The 25,360-nt window shown below is 39.8% G+C and overlaps 1 protein-coding gene across 5 annotated transcripts in view; it reads left to right on the top strand.

The window, feature by feature from the left end:
• The first annotated feature begins 13,713 nt into the window (after positions 1 to 13,713).
• Positions 13,714 to 25,360, top strand: part of C13H9orf135 (chromosome 13 C9orf135 homolog) — an 85,099-nt gene continuing 73,452 nt past the window's right edge. The window contains exon 1 of one of the 5 annotated variants that reach the window (XR_001895924.3): positions 13,714 to 14,044. Coding sequence is in view for 4 of the 5 variants with exons in the window: in XM_017949918.3 (XP_017805407.2) it covers positions 13,893 to 14,044 (152 nt within the window). In the remaining variant the exon portion in view is untranslated. The remainder of the gene's footprint in view (positions 14,045 to 25,360) is intronic. The other 4 variants (XM_017949918.3, XM_017949920.3, XM_031654143.1 and 1 more) reach the window with 4 other exon arrangements.

The following is a 25,360-nucleotide window of genomic DNA, read 5'->3' as shown; positions in this document are numbered from 1 at the left end:
GTATTATAGTTCCTAGTCCTGGTTGGTTTGGGTCCGTTTCTTTGCTACATCTTGTTTTATCAGCAGGGTCATGACTGTGCTTAGAGGACAAGTCCTGCTGATCTCCTACATCGAAGTCCTGGCCTTTTGGGGTTGACTGTTCTGGGAAGCATTGTCTGACTTTCAAGACTGTCAGTGGAGATAGTAGTCTGACTTTCTACAGGTCTGACTTACAGCAGGCTGGCTTTCTGGGCTGGTTGAGTTCCTGAGCAGGTTGTTACAGGTTGTGGGTCTGTTTTTATGTGTGGTCTGGTCATCTTTCATTTGTATATTGAATCTGTCAATACCACACAAAAAAATGATTATGAGAGACAATACAATACAGTACAGTAAACCTAGGCATGAACAGTCCTCATTTATCACCTTTGGTCTCTCCAGACTACTGGATTCTGGTCCAAGTACACATACTCTTAAATTTAACACTACAGAGCCAGAATAGGGTCAGTTTCCCTGTAGCCTCTGAGACTCATGGTAAGAAAGCCATAGGTCAGCTATACAGCTTATCCTGCAGTTCAAAAAGGAACATGGGCAAGAAATGAAAGGCAAACAGAAGTGACAACTGTTTTTTCTCCCAAACCACCTTCATGGCCATCATATTTAATCTAGAAACCTTAATGAAACTACTGTGTGAATCTTTGAAACTGTTTTTTATTACTCTCAGATTTAGGTGATTTAGGACTGTATCGATCAAATAAAACTATTTGTGGAGCCATAGTGATGAGGTGCACAACTTGCTGAACGGCTTGATGAGATAATATATTCTGACAGTCAAATTGACCTTGGACAGGATGCCACATGTAGGTGCTTAGAAACTTTCTGGGAATTGTGGAGGTACTGCTACATTCAATGTGTGCGAGTTTAGATTAGAAAAAAGCAAAAGGCACTTGAAGGTAAATGAACTAATAGTTCTGCTTTGGGTTTTGTTTGAACAGGAAGAGAGATTGATTGTCAACTACCAAACTTATTTTTGTACATACCTTAAAAAATGTAGTACTTTGATGGCTCTCAACAAAGAATAGTAAGTAAAAATAATGAAACTTTGGCAGTGTTTTCTTACTATTAATTTAGAAATATTTCTCTTTGCATTATCAGAGACTATATTGCTTATTTTTTTCTCTGAGCTGTCTGAGATGTTGTACAAATCCCATGTGTCAAATAATTTCCAATGAGATTGAGAAAAACTAATTTCAACTCTGTCTAATAGAATGAGCATTTGTTGATGTCATACCTTGTTCTCAGCACTGCCATCTTACATAATGTCAAAAGGTAACATTTCATTCCTGATCTTAATATAGAGAAGTACAGATTAAAGAAAGTGAAAAGCTTCATAGGAACTACTAGAAAAATAAAAATAGAATGTGTGCTTTTAAGAGTAATGAAAATATAATAGCAATTAAAGGCTTGTCTATAAACTACAGAGAAATAAAAGTAAGAAAACATTGAAAAACAAGAAAAAGATGTCATTAGACAAAAAATAAATTATCACAACCAAAAGAAATGGTTTGAACATTTTTCTATAAGCAAAGATTAATTATACTCTCTCTATAAATGAAACCCATCCTAATAATCCTAGATGGCTTAGTATAAAAAGATAAGCCAAGATGCGCTAGGAAAAATCACCAATAATCAAAATGTTGATGTTGCAACATTAATATCAAACAAGGATAATTCAAGGTCAAAATAATTAAAATAGCACAAAGGATATAATTTTATCTTGATGAAAATAATACAAATATTATCTTTTGGCAAAGAGTACAAGACATAGGCTCATTCGTGCTGCTAGAGTATATACACTAGTCAATTCTTTTTTTTTTTTTTTGAGACAGAGTCTCGCTCTGTCTCCCAGGCTGGAGTGCAGTGCCATGATCTCGTCTCACTGCAAGCTCCGCCTCCCGGGTTTACGCCATTCTCCTGCCTCAGCCTCCGAAGTAGCTGGGACCACAGGCGCCCGCCACCACGCCAGGCTAATTTTTTTGTATTTTTAGTAGTGACGGGGTTTCACCATGTTAGCCAGGATGGTCTCGATCTCCTGACCTCGTGATCCGCCCGCCTTGGCCTCCCAAAGTGCTGGGATTACAGGCGTGAGCCACCGCACCCGGCCAGCACTAGTCAATTCTTGACAGCCCTCCTCTTCTGCTATGTCAATCACAAGGGGGCCATCTGATAATATTTACCTCTTTTCCTAATCCATTTTCTGCTCATTAGGGATAGTTTCTGTACCTCAAGATGTTACTCATCATCTTCAAAAACAGTTTTTAAACCAACCCTACTTTCCGAAATATCATTTTGGTTTTCTATTGCTGCATTAAAAATAACCACAAATGAAATGGCTTAAAACAACACGCATTTATTAGCTCACAATTCTATAGGACAGAAGTCTGGAAAGGCTTCATTGGGTTCTCTGCTTAGGGTCTCACAAGGCCGAAATGCAGCTTTTAGTTGGACTGGGCTTTTATCTGGAAGCTCTGGGGAGGAATCCACTTCTACGCTCATTTCAGTTGCTGACAGAATTTAGTTCCTTAGAGCTGTGGACCTGAGGTCTCCGTTTTCCTGCCAGCCTTCAGCTGAAGTTTACTCTTTGGTTCTAGAGGCCTCTCTCCTGTCCTTCACATGACCCTCCCATCTTCAAAGCTAGAAATGGCACTTTGAACCCTTCTGTGTTTCAAACCTCTCTAACTTTCCCTTCTGCCACCAGACAGAGAAAACTCTGCTTTCAAAGAGCTCATATGATTAGATTAGAATCAGTAGGATAATTTCTCTTTTAGTTAGCTCAAAATCATCTCGATAGTACTCTTAATTACATTTGCAAAACCCTCTTTGTCATGTACTGTGACATAATCACAGCGGTGACGTAGTATGCAACATATTCCTATCCCTTGGTTTAGGGCAGGAAATCTTAGGGGGAGTGGTGTGGCTTTTACATCATTCTTAGGCTTCTCTCTATTTACTGCCACATGATTCCCAAAGGAACACAATTACTCAGTAGCCTTTACAAATGTTTTTGAGTCTCTTTTAATTTTACCAAAATCTGAATTTTTGTTTTCTCAATTTTCTACGGCTTCAGAGGATTTCCATGATGAGAGAAAGAAACTACCAAAATATTGAAAATTCTGACCATTTTTGATAGTGTCTTATTGCTTGATAAAATTATTTTATTATTCCAAGATTTGTTTCTTTAGAGTTTCCATTCAGATTTATCTCATGTTCTGCATCTAATAATTCATACATCTGAACTGGGGGAAGGAGGGGAACGTACCTCTGTTGTTATTGTTTTGCTCATCCTAGTTTATTTCCCTCTAAGTTTAGCAACGTTTTCTTGTGAGCTCACGTTTGTTGAATTTAATCTGGGGGACTCCTGAGGGCCTAGATTGGGGGTACATGGCTTCAGAGAGGATTTGTATCTTCATAGACCCCTTCAAAATAAACCAGGGAAATTTCCCTTGTCCCCCATGCAGGGCGCACGATGGGGGCGTGGCTCACCTCTTTGGTTCCCTGCTGCTCAGACCTCTAGGGGAGCATGCAGAGGGGCAGGCTGTGGGGCTTCGACCCCATGGCAGTGTCTAGGGGTGAATGTTTACAGCAGAAGCCCCAGTGGGCGTGTGTTACAGGGTGCTCTTTCAGTTTAGCCCTCCGTAGGTGGCTTCTGTTTATCAGCTCGATTAGACCCTCTGCCTTATTGCAAGGACGGAGGGCTTTCTGCATCCCAGGATTCTTGCCTTGGTGTACTGGAAGAATCAGATCACACATGGGTTTGGAGAATGAGTGCAAGGTTTTATTGAGTGGAAGTGTTCAGCAGATAGATGGGGAGCCAGAAGGCGAGTGGAGTGGGAAGATGGTTTTCCCCTAGAGTTGGGCTGCTCAGAAGTCGATGACCTGCCATCTGTCGGTGCCTGTTAGTGTGCTCCTCTGCTCCTCTGCTCCTCTGCTCCTCTGCTCCTCTTGACATCCAACCACTTCTGTGTTCTTCTGCTGGTGTGTTCCTCTCAATGTCCAGTCACTTGTGTCTCTGCCCGCTAGGGTCTTGTGGTTTTTATATGCACAGAATGTGGTATGGCGGACCAGGGAGGTCTTGGAAAATGCAGCATTTGGGCATGAAAACAGAAATGCGTGTCCTCACCTAGGTCCGTAGGCATAGGCCCAGGGGTGGAGCCCTCACCAAGGACGGTGCCCTTCTCCTCCCAGCCCTTCCTTGCCCCCATCCCGTATCAAAATGTCCCTGGCTTCAAGCTGGAGGACTTCGTATAAGTTTTCCAAGCTTGCCAGAAGTCCAGAGCTTAGTCTCCGGGAGGTGGGTCTGATCCTAGTATTAGCCTTGGAGAATACATTTATTTTAAATAAGTCTTATTTATTTTGAATTTGTTCATTTTTCTGTGCTCTGATTTCAGTTTGTCTGTCTTCCCTTACCTTCCATTGCCCCATTCCTCTCTTTATTCCTTTCCTCTATCTTTTCTTCCTTCCTTCTTGCTTAGTCAATGCTAGTAAAAGTACAGAATCAAATGCATGGAAGGCAGTAGCCCCATACTTTTCAGAAACACAAAAGTGTTTCTGATAAACACTTTTGAAGGAGATCTTAGCCAAAGTGATGCACATCCAGAGGTGCCTGTCATCATAAAGACGAAGAGCAGGTAGGTTTGCTTACTTGATCTGGAAAAAAAGAGAAAGCATGTGAACTCTTCTTCACATATCTAAAAGGACCTCACGAGAGAGAAATAAGACTTATCTTTAGCCTTCCAAAAGTAGAATAAACAGGTGGATCTACCAAGAAGGTTCATTTTAGCTCAATAAAAGATGGAACTTGTATAAATTGACATAGGCTGCCTTTGTGAGTGAAATGTGTCCTCCCTACACTCATATGGATGCGGAATACGTATCCTCAACCATTATACTTTGGCTAAGATGCTGTATCAAATAACCTTTACTCTCCCAGTGCTCAGATTCTAGGCTAGTTTCCCATGACTCTCTCTATATTTAGATGAAAAAAATAAGACATTGAAGCCATCTAGAAAAAGTATGTATCCCACATTCTGACTATAGTAAAAGAAAACTTTGTGTCAATATTGAAGAAACCTTTCAAATTTGTGAATCAGAGTAATCGTTAATATATTTTACTTCCAAAATAGTCATCCTTGTAATACGTCAAGAAAAAAGGCAATTAATTTTATGCAAAATACTGTCTTCATGCATATCCACACTGGGAGAAAATATGATGCATTTTTTAATAATAATAAGGTTCAGTCAGGAGTAAGAATTTAGTTCATTTTAAACTAAATAGAACAGACACTGGTAAATGAGATGAGATGGCATGGCATGAGCTACATAATAAAACTTAAAATATATTTCAGGGTCATTTCCTTTAATATTAAAACAAATTCTTGATACAATTGGATAAGGCATTTGAATATTCTTGCAGAGGACATTGAGATCTCAGTAATATTTTTCCTTAGAATTTTGTATGAAAATGAAATCATACTTGTTTTAAAATCATAGCTTTGGAGAAAACAAAGCATACAGTCTTCCACTGTGGTATAAAAATGTCGGATTGAAATGTTTTAGAAATTCAGCTAGCCTTTACCATCTTTAAATTCTAGAGAGAGAATAGAATCCTGAGAAAGAAAGAATTGAGTCCTCTAGTCCTGTGAGGGACAATGGACACACCACAGGGGGCTGAAATTATCCAGAGAAGAAAAATCAGTCTAGACACAAACAGGATTAGAGCAAAGAATGGCAGATTGTAGGTCAGGTGTTCTTCGGGACGAAAAGGAAATCTGATACCAAGTAACAAGGCCAAAGGACAAGACTCAAGCTATTCGACCATATTTTTTGAAAGCCTTGGGAAAGTTGAATTCTATCATTTTAGAGGCAATTAACAAGGTAAGAACTTTAGAAACATTCTGCTAATTGACCAGCGACCAATGCCTTAGGTGGTAAGTAATCACATACGCACAAGAGACAAAAGTCGTAGAGGTAATGGCTATGAGGAAATAATCTTATGTACAGACTTCTACACAGATCATATATATTATGTGTGTGTGTGTGTGTGTGTGTGTGTGTGTGTTTCTGTATTTAAGTGTGGTTTCTGTAGTAGAATGAGAAATTCCTTGAAGTCCAAAGATAAGAATGTGGGACTGGCTTACTAGATGCAGTTCAGTTTACTCACCTTAGAAATAGAAATGACAATGTACAGTGGAGCCTTGAACAATGTGGGGTTAGGGGTGCCAGCCCTCTGTGCAGTCAAAAATCCATGTATAGCTTTTGATTCCCCCAAAATTTAACTGCTAATAACCTACTGTTGACTGGAAGCCTCACCAATAACATAAACAGTCACTTAACCCATATATTGTATGTCATATGTATTAGTCTCACAACAAAGTAAGCTAGAGAAAAGAAAATGTTATCAAGAAAATTACAAGGAAGAGAAAATACATGTACTATTTATTGAGTGGAAATGCATTGTCATAAGTCTTCATCTTCCTTGTCTTCACTTGAGTAGGCTGAGGAAGAGGAGGAAGAGGAGGGGTTGATCTTGCTATCTCAGGGTCAGCAGAGGTAGAAGAAGTGGAGGAGGTGTAAGGGGAGAGTCTGGCACACTCAGTGTAACTTACTGAAAAGAAATCCACGTATAAGTGGATCTGTGCAATTCAAACCCATGTTGTTCAAGGGTCAACTGTGTATCTGTGATGGGTAATTTTATGTGTCATCCTGACTGGGCTAAGGGGTACTCAGATACTCGGTAAAACATTGTTTCTGAGTGTGTTTGTGAGGGTGTTTCTGGAAGAAATTATCATTTACTCAGTAGACTGAGTAAATATCTGCCCTCGCCATTGCAGACCAGCATCACCCAATCCAATGAACACCCAAATAGAACCAAGAGGCAGAGGAAAAGCAAATTCTCTCTCTCTGTCTTCCTGTGCCCTCAGATATCTGAGCTCCTGGTTTTCAGGCCTGTGAATTCCAAGACTTACACTGGCAACTCCCCGGATCCTCTGGCCTTTGGACTCATGCTGGGAGTTGCACCATTGGCTCCACTGGTTCTCAGGCCTTCAGGCTTGAATTGAATTTTCCCACTGGCTTTCGGGAACTCCAGCTGCCAACAGCAGATGGTGGGACTTCTCGGCCTCCATAATCGTGTGAGTCAACTCCCATTTTAATCTCCCTTTATATATCTATATATGTCCTATTGGTTCTGGAGAACCTAATACAATGCATAGTTTTTGTGAGGGTCAAGTAAGAGAATACGGTAAGCCTTCACTCAACATTGTCACCAGGTTCTTGAAAACTGTGACTTTAAGTGAAAAGGAGCTGTGATGAAACCAACTTTACCAAAAGTGAATTGATACAAATGAGTTACATTCTTATGGCATATTTCAGGTCACAAAAACATCACCAAACTTCTTAATAAAGACCATAAACACTGTAATATTAAACATTAATATAAAAGTGAGCTAGATATACATTTAAAAAAGATTAATACAAACAAGCAAGCAAGTATGATAATTATTTACCCGATTATTCCAGTTCATAGCTGTAGAAGGCCAGAGCCTATCTCAGTAGCTCAAGGCCAAGGCTGGAACCCATCTGAACTCACCTACAATGAGGCTGTGTCGATATGCCGATGAACCTAATCTGCACAGCTTTCAGATGTGGGAGGAAACCAGAGTACCCGGAGAAAACGCACGCTGACATGGCAAGAACATGCAGACTCCACACAGATATGGCCCCAGCTGGCAAGCAATTGTTTTTCTCATCAACATTATGATGAGATGGCATTGAATGAAATGAAAATGATGTTACTCAAGGACCTGCTGTGTATGTGAAAGTATTCTATCAGGTGATATGTGGATGGGATGTCTTATTGTTACTATCTGCAGTGGGTATCTATTATTTTTGCCTGTCAGGCACACTTTCCCTTACTTTGGAAGTAGCAACCTATTTTTCCCTGTAGTCCAATTCCATACTTTCAGTCCAGATTGTTTAGAAAGAGTGGGCATCATCCTTCAAAGAGAACCTCATGACACAGACCCAGCTGGGGAAAGTACCACATTACCTCTGGGCCTGACTCTAGTGACATTTTCAGAGTAGATCGCACGAGCCAAGTCAGGTCAACGAGTGACCAAGATTTCTGCTGGAGCTTGAAGGAAGAGGAGTGCTTTATGTTGTGGGGAGTTAGGGAATAATGTAAGTTAATGGCCATCTTGGAGAGGGCTTGGTTGAGAATAAGCTAACCCAAAAAGTAAAGCAGAACCAGGAAATAGAGAAACAGTATTCCAAAGACATTATTAAGCCCTGGGATTCAGATATGCTTAAACCAGACACACCCCTGGAATTCCCAGTTATGTAAGTCCAAAAATTCCTCTTTTTGACCTAATTAGTTTAACTTTCTCTCATTTGTCATTAAGAGTATACTAGCTCAATTCTGGGCATAGTGGTTTGAGCCTACAGTGCCGGCTACTGGAAAGGCTGAGGCAGGAGGATCACTTGAGCCCAGGAGTTCAGGTGCAGCCTCGGCAACATAACAAGACTCCATCTCTTAAAAAAACAAAGCTGAGTCACTACTGTTATAGAAACTTTAACTGGAAATTATCTTTTTACTTGGAAACTCTCTGGACCTCATTTATATTAAAGCAATCAGATGACTACTTAAAATTCAACCCTAAAAGCAGGTAACATTTCACTTCCTTTTGTTCTTTTTTCTTTTTCAGACAAGGTCAATAAATTTTCCAGCTTCTTCCCTGAACCTTCCATTACCCCCAGATTGGTGACTAGGTGTCCTCATCCTAGAACAGCCTCTGTTGCATGCAGCAAACCGGAACTGTCTGCTCACACCTGACCCTCTGGGGAAAGCCTCTCGGTCAGTTCCTTACCAGCTTGCTCACCACATGGCTGGTGGCAGGGCTTGTCAGGGATATGGGCAAATGTCCATCACTCTCAGAGTGGAAAAGATCCCCTGCCCCACCCCCTGATTTTCTCTGAGCTTTTTCCCTGAGAGATGAGGTTCCTTCAACCAAACTAAAGGCCACAAAGAACAAAGAAAGCCACAACCATACTGAATTTAATTTCAAGTACCACTCCTTTCATAAGAACTCTTAACTGGTAGCTAAATTGTCTCATTCTTGCTGCTAATAAACAATGAAGGTTGGCCAATATGGTGAAACCTCATCTGTACTGAAAACACAAAAAAATTAGCCAGGCGTGGTGGCGCGCACCTGTAATCCCAGCTACTAGGGAGGCTGAGGCAGAAGAATCGCTGAAACCTGGGAGGTGGAGGTTGCAGTGAGTCGAGATCGCACCATTGCACTCCAGCCTGGGCAACAAGAGCCAAACTCCATCTCAACAACAACAGCAACAACAACAACAACAATAACAACAATGAAGGTTTCAAAAAGCAAAGCAGCACTGGGGAGAAACTGATGAGAATATTTTATGAAAATGTATATTCAGTCTTGGAATAATTAAGGATTTCCAACTTATAGGATATTTTCAAAGTCCCTCAGCTACCTTTATGCTAGAGTATGTCATTACTAATCTTGGGCATTAAAATTTATCATAATAATTGTGAATAACTCTGTCAAGGTATTTCACTTATTGGCTGGATTAGATATTAAAATGAAGGAAATGCTGAATTATAGTATACACTGAATATTTAATAAATTAATCCCCCATGCTGGCAGTAGGAGTTCCAGAAATAATGCCTGTTGCATGTCAGCACTTAATCAATGCTAGTTAGTGATAATGGCTTAAGGACGAGTAGATGCCGAATTGATTCACAGTCCAAATTAGAAGCACAGAGGAATCATACTCAAGGTTAAAATCATTCTAAAAAAGACTTTTGGTAGTTACAGTTACAGGAAAGGAAAGAAGATTGAAGTTTTGCTCAAGTTGATTCCTTTGAGAGTTGTGAGACATAAACTTATTCATATAAATTTTGGCTTTGGTTTCTAGGTCTGATTATTTTTCTTTCATTTGATTTGTACCTGGGTTCTCAGTGATAGATTCTGACTCCAAAATGCATACTACTTCTCAAAGTTGTAAGAAGAGAGGAAGGAAACAGAGAGACAGAGAGGAGGAGGAGAGAGAGAAATAAGGGAAGAAAGAAGAAAAGGAGTAAGACATGGAAAAGTAAGGGATAAAGGGGAAAGTGAGAAAAAGCAAAAGAAGAAGGGAGAGGAAGAGGGGAAAGAAAATAGGGATGTGGGGAGCTGGAGATGGGGAGGTCTGGTTCCTCACCATCCCCAGTTTCTCCCAATCTCCCTTTTCTGAGCAAGAACCTCTTATTCATTTTGACATAGCAGGTGGACTCCAACTTTTTGTAAAGAATACTCAAAAGGGAAACCATAGATGTATATGTAGGTGAGTAACAGGAATTCCCTATTCCTGGAGTAGTTAAAAAAAAAAATACTATACAATCCTTGATTAGGACATCACTGCTGAGTTTTAAGTTTCTGAGTGCTATACAATTTAAACAGGAGTTTTTAACATATTTAAACTGGATTTGACATAGAGATAGTACAAATCAGTTTTCTTAAGCAATGTTAAATTCTTGTCTCTCAGCATAATTGAAAGACATTTGATAGAGAGAAGTAAATTTAATGGGGGTGGGAGGGAAACATGCTACTGGAGCTACTGGAGACTTGAGGAGATCCTGAGTAGGGGCTTTTCCAGGAATTGAGCACAGATCAAGACAGGAAGGGAAAGGAGATGGCAAAGAGGTTTGCCCCCATAGACGTTTACATCTGGTTGGTTTACATCTGTTTTAGGTTTGCTGTCCTGTTCAGTCCTTGGCAATCTCTTCAGGAATCTGATAAAGCTAATAAGGAAATTTATTAGCATAAGCTCACTTCCTGAGTTGACCTGCCTACACTTATCTTACAGAAAAGTCCCAGTTCCTCCCCCACCTGAGCTCTAATTTTCTCACCACAAAGATATTACAGCACAAAGGGATTAATACAAATAGAAGGCATTGCTTTAAGCTCTGTACTTCAGTGGTTTGCTAAAGTTTGAAGAAAACAGGGACAACTCAAGTATGTTGAGGATCAGTGATTTAACATTTATAAAGTATAAAACTTATTTATAGTCTTGAAGAGAAATAATATAGGAAATGCAAAGTTATCGTTATCAGTGGTACCATATCCAAATTTCTTGCCTACATTTTTCTGATCCTGGCTATTAAATTTCATATTAAACTAGAATAAAAAAGATATTCATTAAAAAGAGCTAGTAAACAAAGGTTGAAAACAGTGAGTATAGGAAACGCCGCACAAAAAGCCCCACCACATTTTAGGATACGCTTACAAATGATAAAGACAAAATCAGGATGTAGTAATACTAGCAGCAGAAGTTTAAATTTAAGTGAGGACTGAGCATCTATTAGGCACTGTACTACCTGCTTTTAATGTATTTATTATATTATATAGTTCTATTAAGAAACCTCTGCGATAAGTGCTGTTCTATTCCTGTTTTATTGCTAAAGAATCAAGAAACCAAAATTCTACAGTATGTATTGGTGTATACAAAGAAAATGAAATGCCCATAAACTCGAGGATATCACATAATTAATATCCTAAATCCTAGGACAAGGATGTTGAAAAGTATTCAGTAGACACAGAAGACAATGAAGTTTATAAATTTGATACAAACAGAAAAGTGAGTATAACAAAAAACATAGTCACACACTCAAATAGGTGGTCGGCTTGGGTTAAGGAACTCTGAAATAACAAGCTATGTTTGTTTTGCATGTTTTCTTAACTTATTGCTTCTTGGTGTGCTGAAAAGCTTTTAAATCTCTGCGGCACTCATGCACTGTGGAAAGAGCTTGGCCTTGGGCAGCTTCCATCTTTGAGTGAAATTGTCTGCAGAGATCTGACATATTGGTTGCACATATATTATGTTACCGCCACTCTAAACGTAAGTAAAATGAACACATGAACAGATGACAGCAATGATGATAATATTTTTGGAGCAACATCAATATGCTGTGCTTTGATTGGACAGAATTGAGCTTGACGGGGATCATATTTCCCCTTTTAAAGTTAACTTATATTTTTCTTTTCATTCTGCCTAGAAGAAATGGGCTAAAATAGCAGTCAGCCCTCTCCTAGCACTTGGCTGGTGATGGTGGACTGTTTATTTGGTTTTAAGAAATATGTTTTAACTGTAGCTGTCAGTAAAATAGAGACCATAGCATACCACAGGCACCCACATTATGCACCACAGACCACGGAAAACCACTTAGTAGCTATATGTAATCAAATTTGTGCCATCTGATACAGAAGAGTGCCTCATTATTTATGGGAGCACTATAACACATCTTTTATAAACCAAAGACTCTATTTGTAGTGTGAATGGTCTCTTACTCTGTTTTAAAGTTTGATTCTTTGTGTACATGTGGTCTTCTTCAAGTAAGACACTTTTGGAAAGTAAATCTAAGGTAATCAAACATAATGAACATTTATTCATTCATTCAACACTGAAGATATCTGTATTAAGGACTATGCTGGGTAAGTGATTGCAAGGATGAAGCCCTTTAATGCCCCTCAAGTACTCGACTAAGGCCAGGGAGGAGAGAAGAATTCTGATGTGTTACATATTCTTTTCTTGGAAAGTCAAAAATGAAATAAAATGTCTTTTCTTCTGTAACACAGCTATCCAATAACTTCAAAAGGCAATCTTTTTGAAATCTCCTTCCCACATATAACACACAGCACAAAAATGTGATGAATTTCTGTTGTCACAAAATATCAAAAATTTCAATGAGGAGAACTTGACAAGTCCTGGGGATCTGAATGCCCAGAGTCCTAAACTGTACCTAGAGTCTTGCAGCATCATAGCCTGAAGGAACTTGCGATTCTTGTGCCCACTCCACTCTACGGTCCCATTCCCTCTTTTCGTTTTTCAGAAGAAGAAACTAGTGTTCAGAAAGGTCGAGAGAGGATCTGAAACTGGAGCTAGACTTTTTGATCCTCAAACTTTTTAGGTGATTTGCTGCATGAGTCTGCTCCTCCTCTTTCGCAGGTGAGAAAGCTGTATAGAATGACATACTTTGGGTTTCAGGGGATGCTCTCTTGTTCTCTTTTAGTCAAACTTATTATAAATAACTTGTAAGCAGAAGATGTGGTGGCAATGGATGATGGACGGTAGAAAGAACTTCTGTAAAGGCTGGGCGCGGTGACTCAGCCTGTAATCCCAGCAGTTTGAAAGACCGAGGCGGGCGGATCACTTGAGGTCAGAATTCGAGACCAGCATGGCCAACATGGTGAAAACCTGTCTCTACTAAAAATACAAAAAATTAGCCGGCCTGGTGGCGGGCCCCTGTAATCCCAGCTACAGGAGGCTGAGGCAGGAGAATCGGTTGAACCTGGGAGGCGGAGGTTGCAGTGAGCCGAGATCGCGCCACTGCACTCCAGCCTACCTGGGTGACAGAGTGAGACTCTGTCTCAAAAAAAAAAAAAAAAGAAAAAGAACTTCTCTAAAAACAGCCCAAACAGACCCACTCGGGGCTCAGGGAATTTGCTCTTCCCTTGGTATTTAACTGACCCACCACTCCCCCATAACTGCGCCCAGCCACTCTTAAGATTTGGCGGGTGGACAGGCGAAACGGCAGATCCCAGGATGCAGTTCCGCCTTTTATCACCTATGTAGCCCGGTCGCTACCCTCGCTGCATTCTGGGAAACGTAGTTTCTTATCAGTAACGACAACGTCTAGGAAACGTTTGGCCGTCAGGTTGGATCCGCCCCTCCATTGGCCCCGCCCCAGGTTGCTTAGGAGATAAGAGACGCCAAATCTTGGTACTTCCGGTCTAGTAGGGCAGGACGGGTGCATAGAGAACTCCTCAGAGGTCTATACCTCGAGGGCTGCCATGGAAAGCCTTGACAGATTCTGTCAGGACTGGTGCGACAGCAAGCAACACTGGTTGGAGATCGGACCCCTGGACTTGGTGGAGCGCAAGGGCTCCCTGACCCTTCGCTCCCATCACAAGAAATATTCGAAACCGGTGTTGGTGTATTCCTGGTGAGCGAGGTTCCCCTCCCAAGATCCCGGGTATTGGGGGAAGGAAAGAGAGGGGAAAGGCTAGAACAGGAAAGGAAAGGAGAGTCAGAGAGAGGGGACAGGAGTGGAGAAGAGAGAGGAAACAGAAAAAAGAATGAGAAAAATGGGGGAGAAAGGTAGAGAAAGAAGGAAATGAGAATAAAGGTGAGGAAAAGGTGAGACGAGAGAGGAGTGGGAAGGCGGAAAAGAGAGAAAAAAAAGTGAAAGAAGTATTTTCAAAGGAGAGATGGGGAGAGTGGGAGAGAGGGTTGGAGCAGGCAGGAGGAAATAGAAGAGCCTTCCAGGGGCAGCTCCCAGCCACACACACACTGGGCCATGCAGCAGCCAAATCCCCGGCCACCTGAGGTTTTAGCTCATTCGCACAGAGCGGGTGTGTATAAATAGGGGGTGAAAAGCGGGTGCTATCAGAGGCCTGGAAATCACATTTCTGAAACAGGCACTTACTCATAAAAGGAATTGGAGGCCAGGGGCACAGCAGGAGGGAGATGCCTGTTTAGAGGACCAGCCTCCAGGGCTGCCATTTTCTGGGGGTAGGGCATACATTGAGTGATTTGAACGAGGCCCCTCATATTTTCTAGGCTACATACAAGGACTTTTCTGGCCAGAGACTGCAAACTGGCATCTCACACTGGTTAAGACCAAAAGACATTGCTTCGCATAATCTCTGTTTACTTTTTTATTTTTTTCATTTTAATTAGTTGGCCACATTTAAAACTAGGAGATTCACAATAAATCCAGGGTTATATATTTGAAAATTTGAAAGTCCTGGCCAGGGAGGATTTTATTTCTCTGGGAAACTATGAATGCACCAGAGCTGAGCACTGGCTACGCCTTAAGATGGGTGTTGTTCTGTCTTTAGGAACTTCCCTCATGTAAGTTCTTGCTTGGCCCCAAGAAGCATTTGGTTTACTTCTTGTGCTTTAGACCTTGACCTGGAAATTCACTTTCTCTTAAAGAGAAACTGGAAGAATAGTGGAAACTTTTAGGACTTTTCAAATTCTTTCCCTCAAATTAACTCCCTGCTTTCCAACAAGTTTACTTTTCTGCTTTTACTTCTCAACCCTGAAACTGTCTCTCTTCCTCCTTTGAACTTAGTGTGAGAGGTTATACAGATTTGGAATCCAAAGCTACACTGGGAAACAGAAAATCCTCTTTTAGCCTCATATGGGACTTACCTCATAGCTCTCAAGCAAAACACTTAGCTCTTCTGTGATTCTGTTACCCTACAGAGATTTGAGTCATAATATAAATCACCACTAGAAGTTACTGTTAAAGAGAAAGACCTTTTGCAAAGGGACAGTGCTTCTGCTCTCTGCTGCACCACTATTACTTTGAAAATTCCATTTTGAAAGTTACAGATATCAATAGCAAAACCACAGAAGAACATAAATGAGAAGAAGGTGAGGAACCTGGTGAGGAGAAAAGGGTAGTGGAACACTGTAAGTCATTCCAGCCACTGCTGAAAATATAGAGGGATATCATGCATTGGTTTTGGAAGGAAGGCTGGGGAACAGGAAGACTTAAATTCAACCCAACATAACATTTGTGTGTCATGCACTTTGCTACATGTTGGGGACATAGAGATAGAGAAACGGATTCGATTAGATAATTGTTGTAAAGCATTTAGCATCGTTCCTGGAAAATCATAAGTTGTCAATAATGTAGGGTAGCTGTATGAGTCCGTTTTCACACTGCTATAAAGAAAAACCTGAGACTGGGTGATTTATAAAGGAAAGAAGTTTAATTGACTTACAGTTCATCAGGTCTTGGGAAGCCTCAGGAAACTTACAGCCACAGTGGAAGGCAAAGGGAAAGCAAGCACCTTCTTCACAAGGCAGCAGGAGAGAGAAGGGTGAAAGAGGAACTTCCAAACACTGATAAAACCATCAAATCTTGTGAGAACTCACTCACTATCATGAGAACAGCATGGGGAAAATTTTCTCATGATCCAATCACCTCCCTCTCCTGACACATTGGGACTACAGGTCCCTCCCAATGTGGGGATTACAAATCAAGATGAGATTTGAGTGGGGATACAGAGTCAAACCATATCAGTAGCTAACACTATTGATTTAGCATAGCATAATGGTTAAAACTCGGGCTCTAGGTTTGAAAACTAACTCTCTTGCTGTGTGTTGTGGCAAGTGACTTGACTGCTCTGGGCCTGTTTCTGCAACTGTAAAATGAGGATGACAGGGTTATTGTAACATTAAATGAGGTATGATATGTGAAACACGTTTTAACACATGGCCTGCCACATATTAAGCACAGTAGAAGTTAGTTATATGTATTACGACATGGCCATTGACCTCAAGGAGCTCCAGACAGCAGTAAAGGAGAATAATATCAATAAATTCATTATCATCTGATTTTTGCAAAAAAGATGATTATAAGAAACAAAGGTAATGGTGCAGTGGGGAGGGTGGTTCCTGAGCAAGGTTTTCAACTAAGGATAGGGGACAAAAAAGAATAGGCAAGTGCAGTGGAATAGTAAAGAACAGCCCCTCAGGAAACAGAATTCTTCTTCAATAGTGGACAAATACAGTTGATCCTTATTATTTCTGAATTCTGTGTTTGTAAATTCACCTACGTGCTACAGTTTATTTGTAAGTCAAAATTAATACTTGATGCACTTTTGTGGTCATTTGTAGACATTCTCAGAGCAGCAAAAAAGACCAAAAAAAATTGAGTTGCCCAACGTGCATGTTCCCACCTGAGGTCAAAGCAATGCTCTGCCTTTTTGTTTCAGCTCTCATACTGTAAACAAGTATCCTTTTCATGTTCTATTTAATGCGACTTTTTTTTTTTTTTTTTTTTTTTTGCATTTTGTGCTTTTTGTTAGCTATATGGTAAAACGGCCCCAAGCATCATGCTAAGCACAGGAAGACTGTAACACCCCTTACAGAGGAAATGCATGTATTAGAAAGCTTCATTCAGATTTAAATTATAGTGCAGTTCGTGTATACATATGTAACAAACCTGCATGTTGTGCACATGTACCCTAGAACTTAAAGTATAACAAAAAAAGAAACACAATAATTATACTTAATAGTAAAACATAAATGGCAAAATAATTATAATTTCTGAAGTTTCCTGTTGAGTATCTGTGATAGCTTTTATAATTATCCCTATTAAGATTTTAAGTTTTATAACTGTTACATTAGATTTTTAATGAAAACCTGTTTTATTTAACTCTGAGTTGTGACAATACATTTTATAGTCTATCTCCAAAAAAACATTATAGTGCAGTTGGCAGTGATTTCAATGTGAATGAATCAACAATACACGTTACGTAAGGTGTTTTTAAACTGAAACACATATAATACAAGGTTATGTCTTGATTGACTGACAAAAATATTGTGACCAGAGGCTCACAGGAACCTAACCTTGTATTTCTGTATTTGCTAATTGAGTGTTCGAGGCAACTTTATAGAATATAAAGATAGCAAGAATTAACTGTGAAATGTGAGAAGCACTAGCATTTTCTGTGCTGACTGTATTGCTGGCATACTTGTTCTTCCACATCTAGCCAGTCACCAAGATCTGTCCTACAAAGCTGAAAAAAATTCAGGTTGTGTAAAATTCTAAATTGAATGATGTCATTGACTTATTTTTATGCATTTTGGTCATAATTGTTAGCTTTCTATTGATTTGTTTTATGATAGATTAAATTTTTATTAAATTTTAATAGCTTTTATTAGTGATTTCTTATTTAACTGATAAACACTTAGTATCTATAAACACACCATTTGCATGGCTTCTCAACAGAGTATTCAATCAGTTAAGTGACTGTACACATATGTACAAAACAAAATCTGTATCTGGGAGAAATTCTGACTTTCCTCTGATTAAACAGTTCAAACATTTAGATTTTTTCCCTGTGTTTCTCTTTATCTGGCATGTGATACAGAGCTATTTGACCTCATTACTCATATTAAAAACAGTTGTGTATAATAGACGTGATAAAGTACTATATCCAGAATCCTTGTTAGGGGATACCTTTCATCTGTTACTGGGATGAAACATTACCAAAGAGCCACCTCTGCCTTGCAACTGAAGTGGTTGATAGAGTCATATCACCCTCATCACACCTTGATGCTTCTGAGTGAGAGATGCCTTTTCTAGGAATTATTTTACCCCACTAATTCCTGTAGCATTTATGGAGCCATATCATCAGGTGATTCCATTAGAACTGAACTAAGGGGAAATATTTTCTGTTAGGATATCTTCCCACTCATTGGAATGATGAAATACTAAGAATCACAACAATTTAGAGTTACCCTTAACAAAATCTCTCATGTGAGGCTAATTCTTATATTCATTCATTCATATTTATCTTTTCCTTGCCCAAATTGACATCTGGGAACAAGTGATAATAATTTAAAGCAAAACAAATGCATTGGGATCTCCATGGAGACAGTTCTTGCTCTGGTCTCCATGGTGACATTTAGTTTTAAGGACTCAGGTTAATTTTATGTATTTGTGATTTTAATTACTTTTCTTCCCTGCCTAAGCCCCAAATTAAAGAGCCTGGGAGTTTCACTTCCTGTCCCCTATAGGAAGAAACCCGAAAGATAAACAGAAAAAAAGGGAAGAGAAATATGGTGATAATTGTGGGGTAGAGAATTTTGTAGTTTTAAATACTTTTACACAAAATCATTTGGGCTGGGGCAATAAATTAGAATTAAAGGGGGGAATCTTTCCATGAAGCTCTTCAGACTTCCCCCTACCCTACTGCACTGTTTGAACAGGAAGTTTATATGTATTTAAGGTACTTCACGTTCACAGGAGCACCCAATTCCAAGACACCTGGATATCATGAGTGCACTTAAATAGAAAAGAGAGTGTCTGAATTTTCTAATTTGCTGTGTCATTCTTCTTGTATTTAATGAATGATTTTCTCAGGTACTAACCTGGAAGCATTTAGAGTTCCTCCTGTCACAGGAGACCAAGCTTGTGCTACACAGAGCTTTGCTAGCCAGCAATCCCATCTTTCTACATTTCCAACACACATTCGACAACTATGATAAAAAGCAAAGAAAAAAAAAATAATAAGGCCCCTTGGTAACCACATGCTGCAGCCTGTCCTTTTGCTGAAATCCACAAGGGCTTCTTTTCTATCAAGCCTTCATCTTTCTGCCTTTAACATAGACTCAGGCCCTCAATCAGAAGCTGATTAACTCTTAATTTGTACACATTTTTAAGTTTGGTTCTGTGGTTTCCATGCAAACAACACAAAATTTGACGGGGGAGAGAAGAGGCTTTAAAGGGGCTTTTTTGGATCTATAGTTAGAAGGCGGAAAGAAGGGCAAGCCTCAGGACAAGGGATAAGAATGCAGTAGGTGCTCAATTAATGTTTCTCAAATAAATGAGCAAATGAGCAGGCAGAAAGAATAAAGACAGAAACCCAAAATGTACTGCACACTGAGGCCCTATATTTATATTTTAATGAGGCTTTGAGGTAAAAGACCACAGTGTCGTACAAAATCCTCACTCAAACCAGGGCTGATTTTCACAGCCATGCTCTTGATGCAATAACATTACATGGAAGTATGTTTGGACACCTCTGTAGAAATGACCTTAGAAGGGTATAACATATACTTCTGTTAAAATAGTAAAGAATTTTTAAATGGGAGCTAAGTTTGTGCTGTTCCTCGTTGCAGTGTGTGTCATACCATCAAGAACTGATAGGTACTAATGAGGTTTTGAGTTAATGTGGGGACGAATGATATTTACACTTTAAAGAGATACTTTTATTTCTCAACTTATACTTTAAAAAATTCCAAATTATAATATCATGCAGGCATTTAAGATGATGTAACAGTAGGCTAAGAACATGGAAATATATTCACTCTAGCGGGTAGCAGAATTAGAAATATGCACACAACTCAGATGCATATATAAAATTTATTTTCTAAAACCAATCCTCAAACTTTTCAACTGTTGGTTACTAGAGAAAAATTCAAACATGCCAATTAAAGCTTATCTGTGTCTCTTTTAGTTTAACAGCTTGTTTTAGGTTAAAATAGTCTCGTTCAGAACAGTGCCCACTCCTTGAGTCCTTCCTCCCCCACCTTCTCCTTCCCCCACCACCATCTGTATGTGTACAAGGGGCTGAGGTTATGTGACGTTTGGGTGGGGGTGGAGGAGTGAGGCCTCCGGATCTATTGTAGGTCCTTGTCCTTGCTCGCCTCATTGTGGTCCAACTGCTGTGCATGCTGCTGCCGAATTTGTGGCTGATCCTGTTGGTTTGTTGAGAACTTGGTGTCTCTGCCTCCAGATTCAGTCCCACTTGGTCTCTTGCAGGGGACTGCAGATACCTATCAGGCTTGTCCTCGTACAGCCCCTGACTTAGGCTGGTCACCCTGCAGCCACAGGTAGAGGTGGGGCACCTCTACCCTCAACATGGTGGCCTGCAGCTGGCCCAGTGACACTCAACTCAACTTTCCTCTCAATGCCCTGGAGAGAGGGTGAGAGGATGCCATGGTTTGCCCAGGATGGTTTACTCCCATTGGCTTGAGACTTACCAAAGTTCCTCTTTTAGTTTCTAAAGTGTTCTTCAGAAGATTAATGACAAAGTCATCCTCCCTGTGGTATGTTTGGGAGCTTCTGGTTCTTGTTGTTAACAGAAGCTTAAGGAATTTAGAAGTCCTTTTGTTTCTCAATAATGCCTGACTTTCAAGAAAACATCTCACTCAGAACTCAAAAATTTCATTTTGTCAGTCAGAAGTTAATCAATAATACTCCATTTTTTCTTCAGATTTCTGATGAAACAGTCCTAATTCTTCCCAAAGCAAAAGTGGGTATCTCTGATTTATTAGAGCAAAAGTTATTTTAAAGGGTGGCTCAGTAAAGAAAAGTACAAAGATTAATATTTGAAAAATTGATCTCTTTAAGTATAAAAAAGCAATATGCACTGGAATTCTCTCTTTGGTTAAAAATATGTGTCTAGGCCAGGAACAGTAGCTCACGCTTGTAATCCCAACACTTCGGGAAGCCAAGGTGAGAGGATTGCTTGAGCCAGGAGCTCGAGACCAGCCTGGGCAACATGGCAAAACCCAATCTCTACCAAAAAAACACCAAGAATTAGCCAGGTGTGGTGATACACCCCTGTGGTCTAAGCTACTTGGGAGGCTGAGGCGGGAGGATCGCTGGAGCCTGGGAGGCAGAGGTTGCAGTGAGCTGAGATTGAGCTACTGCACTCCAGCCTGGGTGACAGAGCTGGGTGACAGACCCTGTTTCCAAAAAATAAAATAAAATAAAATAAAATAAAATAACATAACATAAAATAAAATAAATGAGTCTATATTCACTGAAAAGAGAGTGAAAAATATTCACCATGTAACATATTTATTACTGGATGGTGGATTTATGGGTTATTTTTCCTTTTCTTTTTTCTCTTTGCTACTTCTACATTTTCCATAACAAACATGTATTTTCATAATAAGAATAAAGTAAAATTACTTAAAATTTGTGATATCACTTTCTGCAGCTTTTACCTGGATGCAAACATTTTCTAAAGGATCAGAATTTAGACACAATACTTCATTTCTTTCAGCATCTGAGTCACCCTCCATGGTTTATTATGAGCCTTTTAAAAATATCTTTTTAATTGCTAGTTTATGTTGGGTAAAAAGCATGATGTTATTCACATTCATTTGGTTTAACCACCCTTTCATTCTCGTCTGTGTTCTACAACGGTGGATCCTACGCCATCGTTATTTTTAATTTAGTCCTACATTCTCATTCCTCAACATACGCACATCACCTACAAATGCTTTTGGATATAGTAGTTTTTGGGGAAAGCACTATATTTTTTTATTTTTCAAGACGAAATCCAGGAGACTCTGCCTCCTTTTGCCCTGACTACATTTTTCTTTCAGTGCTATTTTCTTTTAAGAAATTCCAGTCAAATTCTTTTTCTGAAAACCGATAGTTATAGAATGATTGTGCCATGACCTTTGTGTGAAAGTTTGCTCAACTTAACTGGCATTTACAAAAATAAAATTGTTTTACATGCAAGATGAGCCCTGGTAAGGCAAAGTATACAGAAGAGGCATTTCACCACACAGGCAAACTTGGATTAGGAAAGATCCTTGCTGTACAGAAGTACCTCTGCCTCAAGCCAAACCCCTACCCTTATACCCAACTCATAACTGGGCTGTGGGAGCCATTAGAGTCCTCTCCTTATTGTAATGCTGCTGTAGTCTTTCCTCTCACAGATAGTCCGAAGTACTTTTTCACCAAGCTTGCTTTCATTTACCTTACTGACTATCTCTTTCTAGGTAAGAGTGTTGTGGTTGGGGGAGGAAGTTAGAAGAATGTGCGGCTTAGTGACATTTTGATAAGGAGAGGTTCACACTGAGAAGCCCAAACTCGGGGCTCAGGGGGTTTTGTGGCACTATAACTAGTATTGTTAGATACACTTCTCTGAGTTTCCCTGGGAACTCATCCCCATGGGCACCATTTTCTGTGGGTACTGGTCAGAACTCTTTTCGTTGCAAGTGACAGATGGTCAGCTTGCTCTAGCCTAAGAAAACAGAATGAATTAACTCAGGATATTCCTGGATGATTGATTACCAGGTGAGAAGGGCAGGGGTCAGCTGGGCCTTAGGAACAACTGGAACGAAGGATGAAAATGCACCAGGTCTGTGTTTCCCTTCTCTCTTTGTGAATTTGCTTCATCTTGTTGTGGAAGAGTATGGGAAACATGGCTGCTGCAGTTCTGGAATGTATAACTTACATCTTCATCCCACAAAGAAAGATTGGCTTTAAGGTATTTTCAGTTCTGGCTCAACAAATTTCAGGCCATATGTCTTTCCCTGGGCCAAGTACCCGTTTGAAGTCATCTGGCTGGGCAAGGGCAAATGGAAATATGGTAGCTCTCCAAGAGCCACGAACAAGGAGGATGCACCCAGGAGAAGGAAAGAGTGCTGGGCTGGCAGTCCTAGAGAAAGTTACTGTGGTGGAGAAGGAATAGCAAATTCCAAACCCTCAGTTTTACAGCAAACGTCTAGAACATAACCCATTAATATATTGGGAGACTTCCTACAATTGATGCTATTTTGACTTTAAACTCTCCCTCCCCAGCCAACTTGTACCTACTCAATGCAATTTTTTAAAATTTATCTTAGATGTAATGGGCTGAAAACAGAAATCCTGTGTAGAGATTAGATGAAACATATCTTTGGAGTGCTTTACAAAAGTTATGAATACATTTAAATATTCTTATTTTATTTTTTTAAAGGCAGGGTCTCGCTTTGTCACCCAAGGTGGAGTGCAGTGGCTCAGTCATAGCTTGTGGTAGCTTCAAACATCTGGGCTCAAGTGATTCTCCTGCCCCAGCCTTCCAAGCAGCTGGGACTATAGGCATGCACCACCATGCCTGACTAATTTTTAAAAACATTTTTTTTCTTTGGTAGAGATGATAGTCTTCCTTTAATAGCCAGGCTGGTCTTGCACTCCTGGCCTCAAGCAATCCTCCCACCTTGGTCTCGCAAAGTGCTGGGATTACAGATGTGTGCCATTGCACCCAGCCTTCTTACTGGTTTTGATAGACATTAATCTTTATTACTGTTTCCTTTATTTCACTTGAAATACAATTATGTTTTAATTGTTATTAGTCACACTATGTATTTTCTTTTTATATTTAACTAAGTTGTGATGCATTAACAAAGAGAATTAATTGGCAGAAATATTATAATATGTTTCTTTGGTAAGCTACTAAATATCCAATCAGATTGTTCCAGGTTCAATTAAATGGAAGAATTAACATAATACCATTTATCTATTGCAAAGTAAATTTCATTGCAAATAATTTAGCCTCCTTTTATAGATAGTGATAGGAAAAACTATTTTGAAATTAAAATATAGGAATAAATAACTTGTCACAATTTTTTAAACATTTGGAAAAACTGAATTGCTCAGTAAGGATCCAGAAGCATTAAATAAGCTTTTTTTTAAAAAAGCACTAAGCTTTTATTCACTATCTTCTTCCTAGATGAAGGACTCTTTTTTGAACGGCATTTATTAAAAGTGTATTTATGAATCCATTGCTCTGTTGCAGGCACTTTGCTGGGTTAAGAATTTGACCATGACTAAGACATCCCACCTGCCTTTAGGATGTTAGAGGTTACTGTGGGACAGGAGTGGGGAGGGCTACCCTAGCAATTACAATGTACTGTGATATGTGTTATAATTAGCAGTAAGCAGGTTGCTCAGGGAGCATCCAAGAGGAGCATTTAACGTAGGCCTGTTGGACAAGGGAAGCTTTCCAGAGGAGGTTCACCTAGTCCCTAGGATCCCCAAGGAGAACTAAGGTATAGCACATTAGTTTCCAACCAAGGGCAGTACTACCCTTTCCCCAAGAGTCTTTGGAAATATGTGTGGGCATTTTTTGTTGTGTAATGACTGGTATCTTGTGATGCAGAATGTGTGATTGTAAGAATTGTGACTCTTAGTCCTGGAGGTGGCCATAGCATCTTAACAGCATTTATCCATCTATATATATGAAGCCTAATTTACATATCCATAAACTATAATAACAGCCAGATGGGTGAGAACAGCAGAGCTAACACGTATCTACCATCAACACATTAAGGCTAGCTAGTTTGCATATGGCCATTTATAGCAAGGGTGTGAACAGCAACACTCATAATAGATCCAGTCACAGAAAGGGAATTCCCCACTCAGGATTGTATAAGAACCCCGAGCTTTCAGAGATCAGTGGCACCTGCTCTCCTTGTAGGGGATGCATGTCAATAGGCAACAATGGGCCACTGCAGGCAGTCTCTCAGAGGTTAAGATACTGTGACCTCCCACCCAGACCTCTAACAAATGATTAGGTGTTATGTCAATTATTAGAAAAATTTAGCCTGGAAAGACTGCATGGTTTTTTAATTTGAATATTTCTTTTCGTGTAAAACAATTTTATAATAAACTTAAGTAATTTGGAACCACTACTGGTTGGTTTCCATGCATGTCAAAGTCAGTGTGGCAAATGTAATGTGTTAAGTCTTGCTCCTTGTCTCAGTCCTTGCCCATATAACTCTGACAAATGAGCAGGTCAAGGCATACCAAATGTCCTGCTGGACTTTCAGGCACAAATACCAATTTTTTTTCCCCTACTAGTACTGTTTTGGGGAATAACTCTCAGCTCTGTGATAATTGTCTCTATTTCTTCTTTGGAAATAGTCTATTTCGACTTCTTGCTTCTACTGGGAGCAGTGTTAGGAAATAGTTTTTCTTAGAAAGTCATGTAAGTCATCTAGCTTTCCA

The sequence above is a fragment of the Papio anubis genome, chromosome 13 (genome assembly GCF_008728515.1).
Source record: "Papio anubis isolate 15944 chromosome 13, Panubis1.0, whole genome shotgun sequence".
NCBI classification, from domain to species: domain Eukaryota; kingdom Metazoa; phylum Chordata; class Mammalia; order Primates; family Cercopithecidae; genus Papio; species Papio anubis.
Note: the sequence above shows the minus strand (reverse complement) of the source record. Positions and strands in the feature narration are given on the sequence as shown.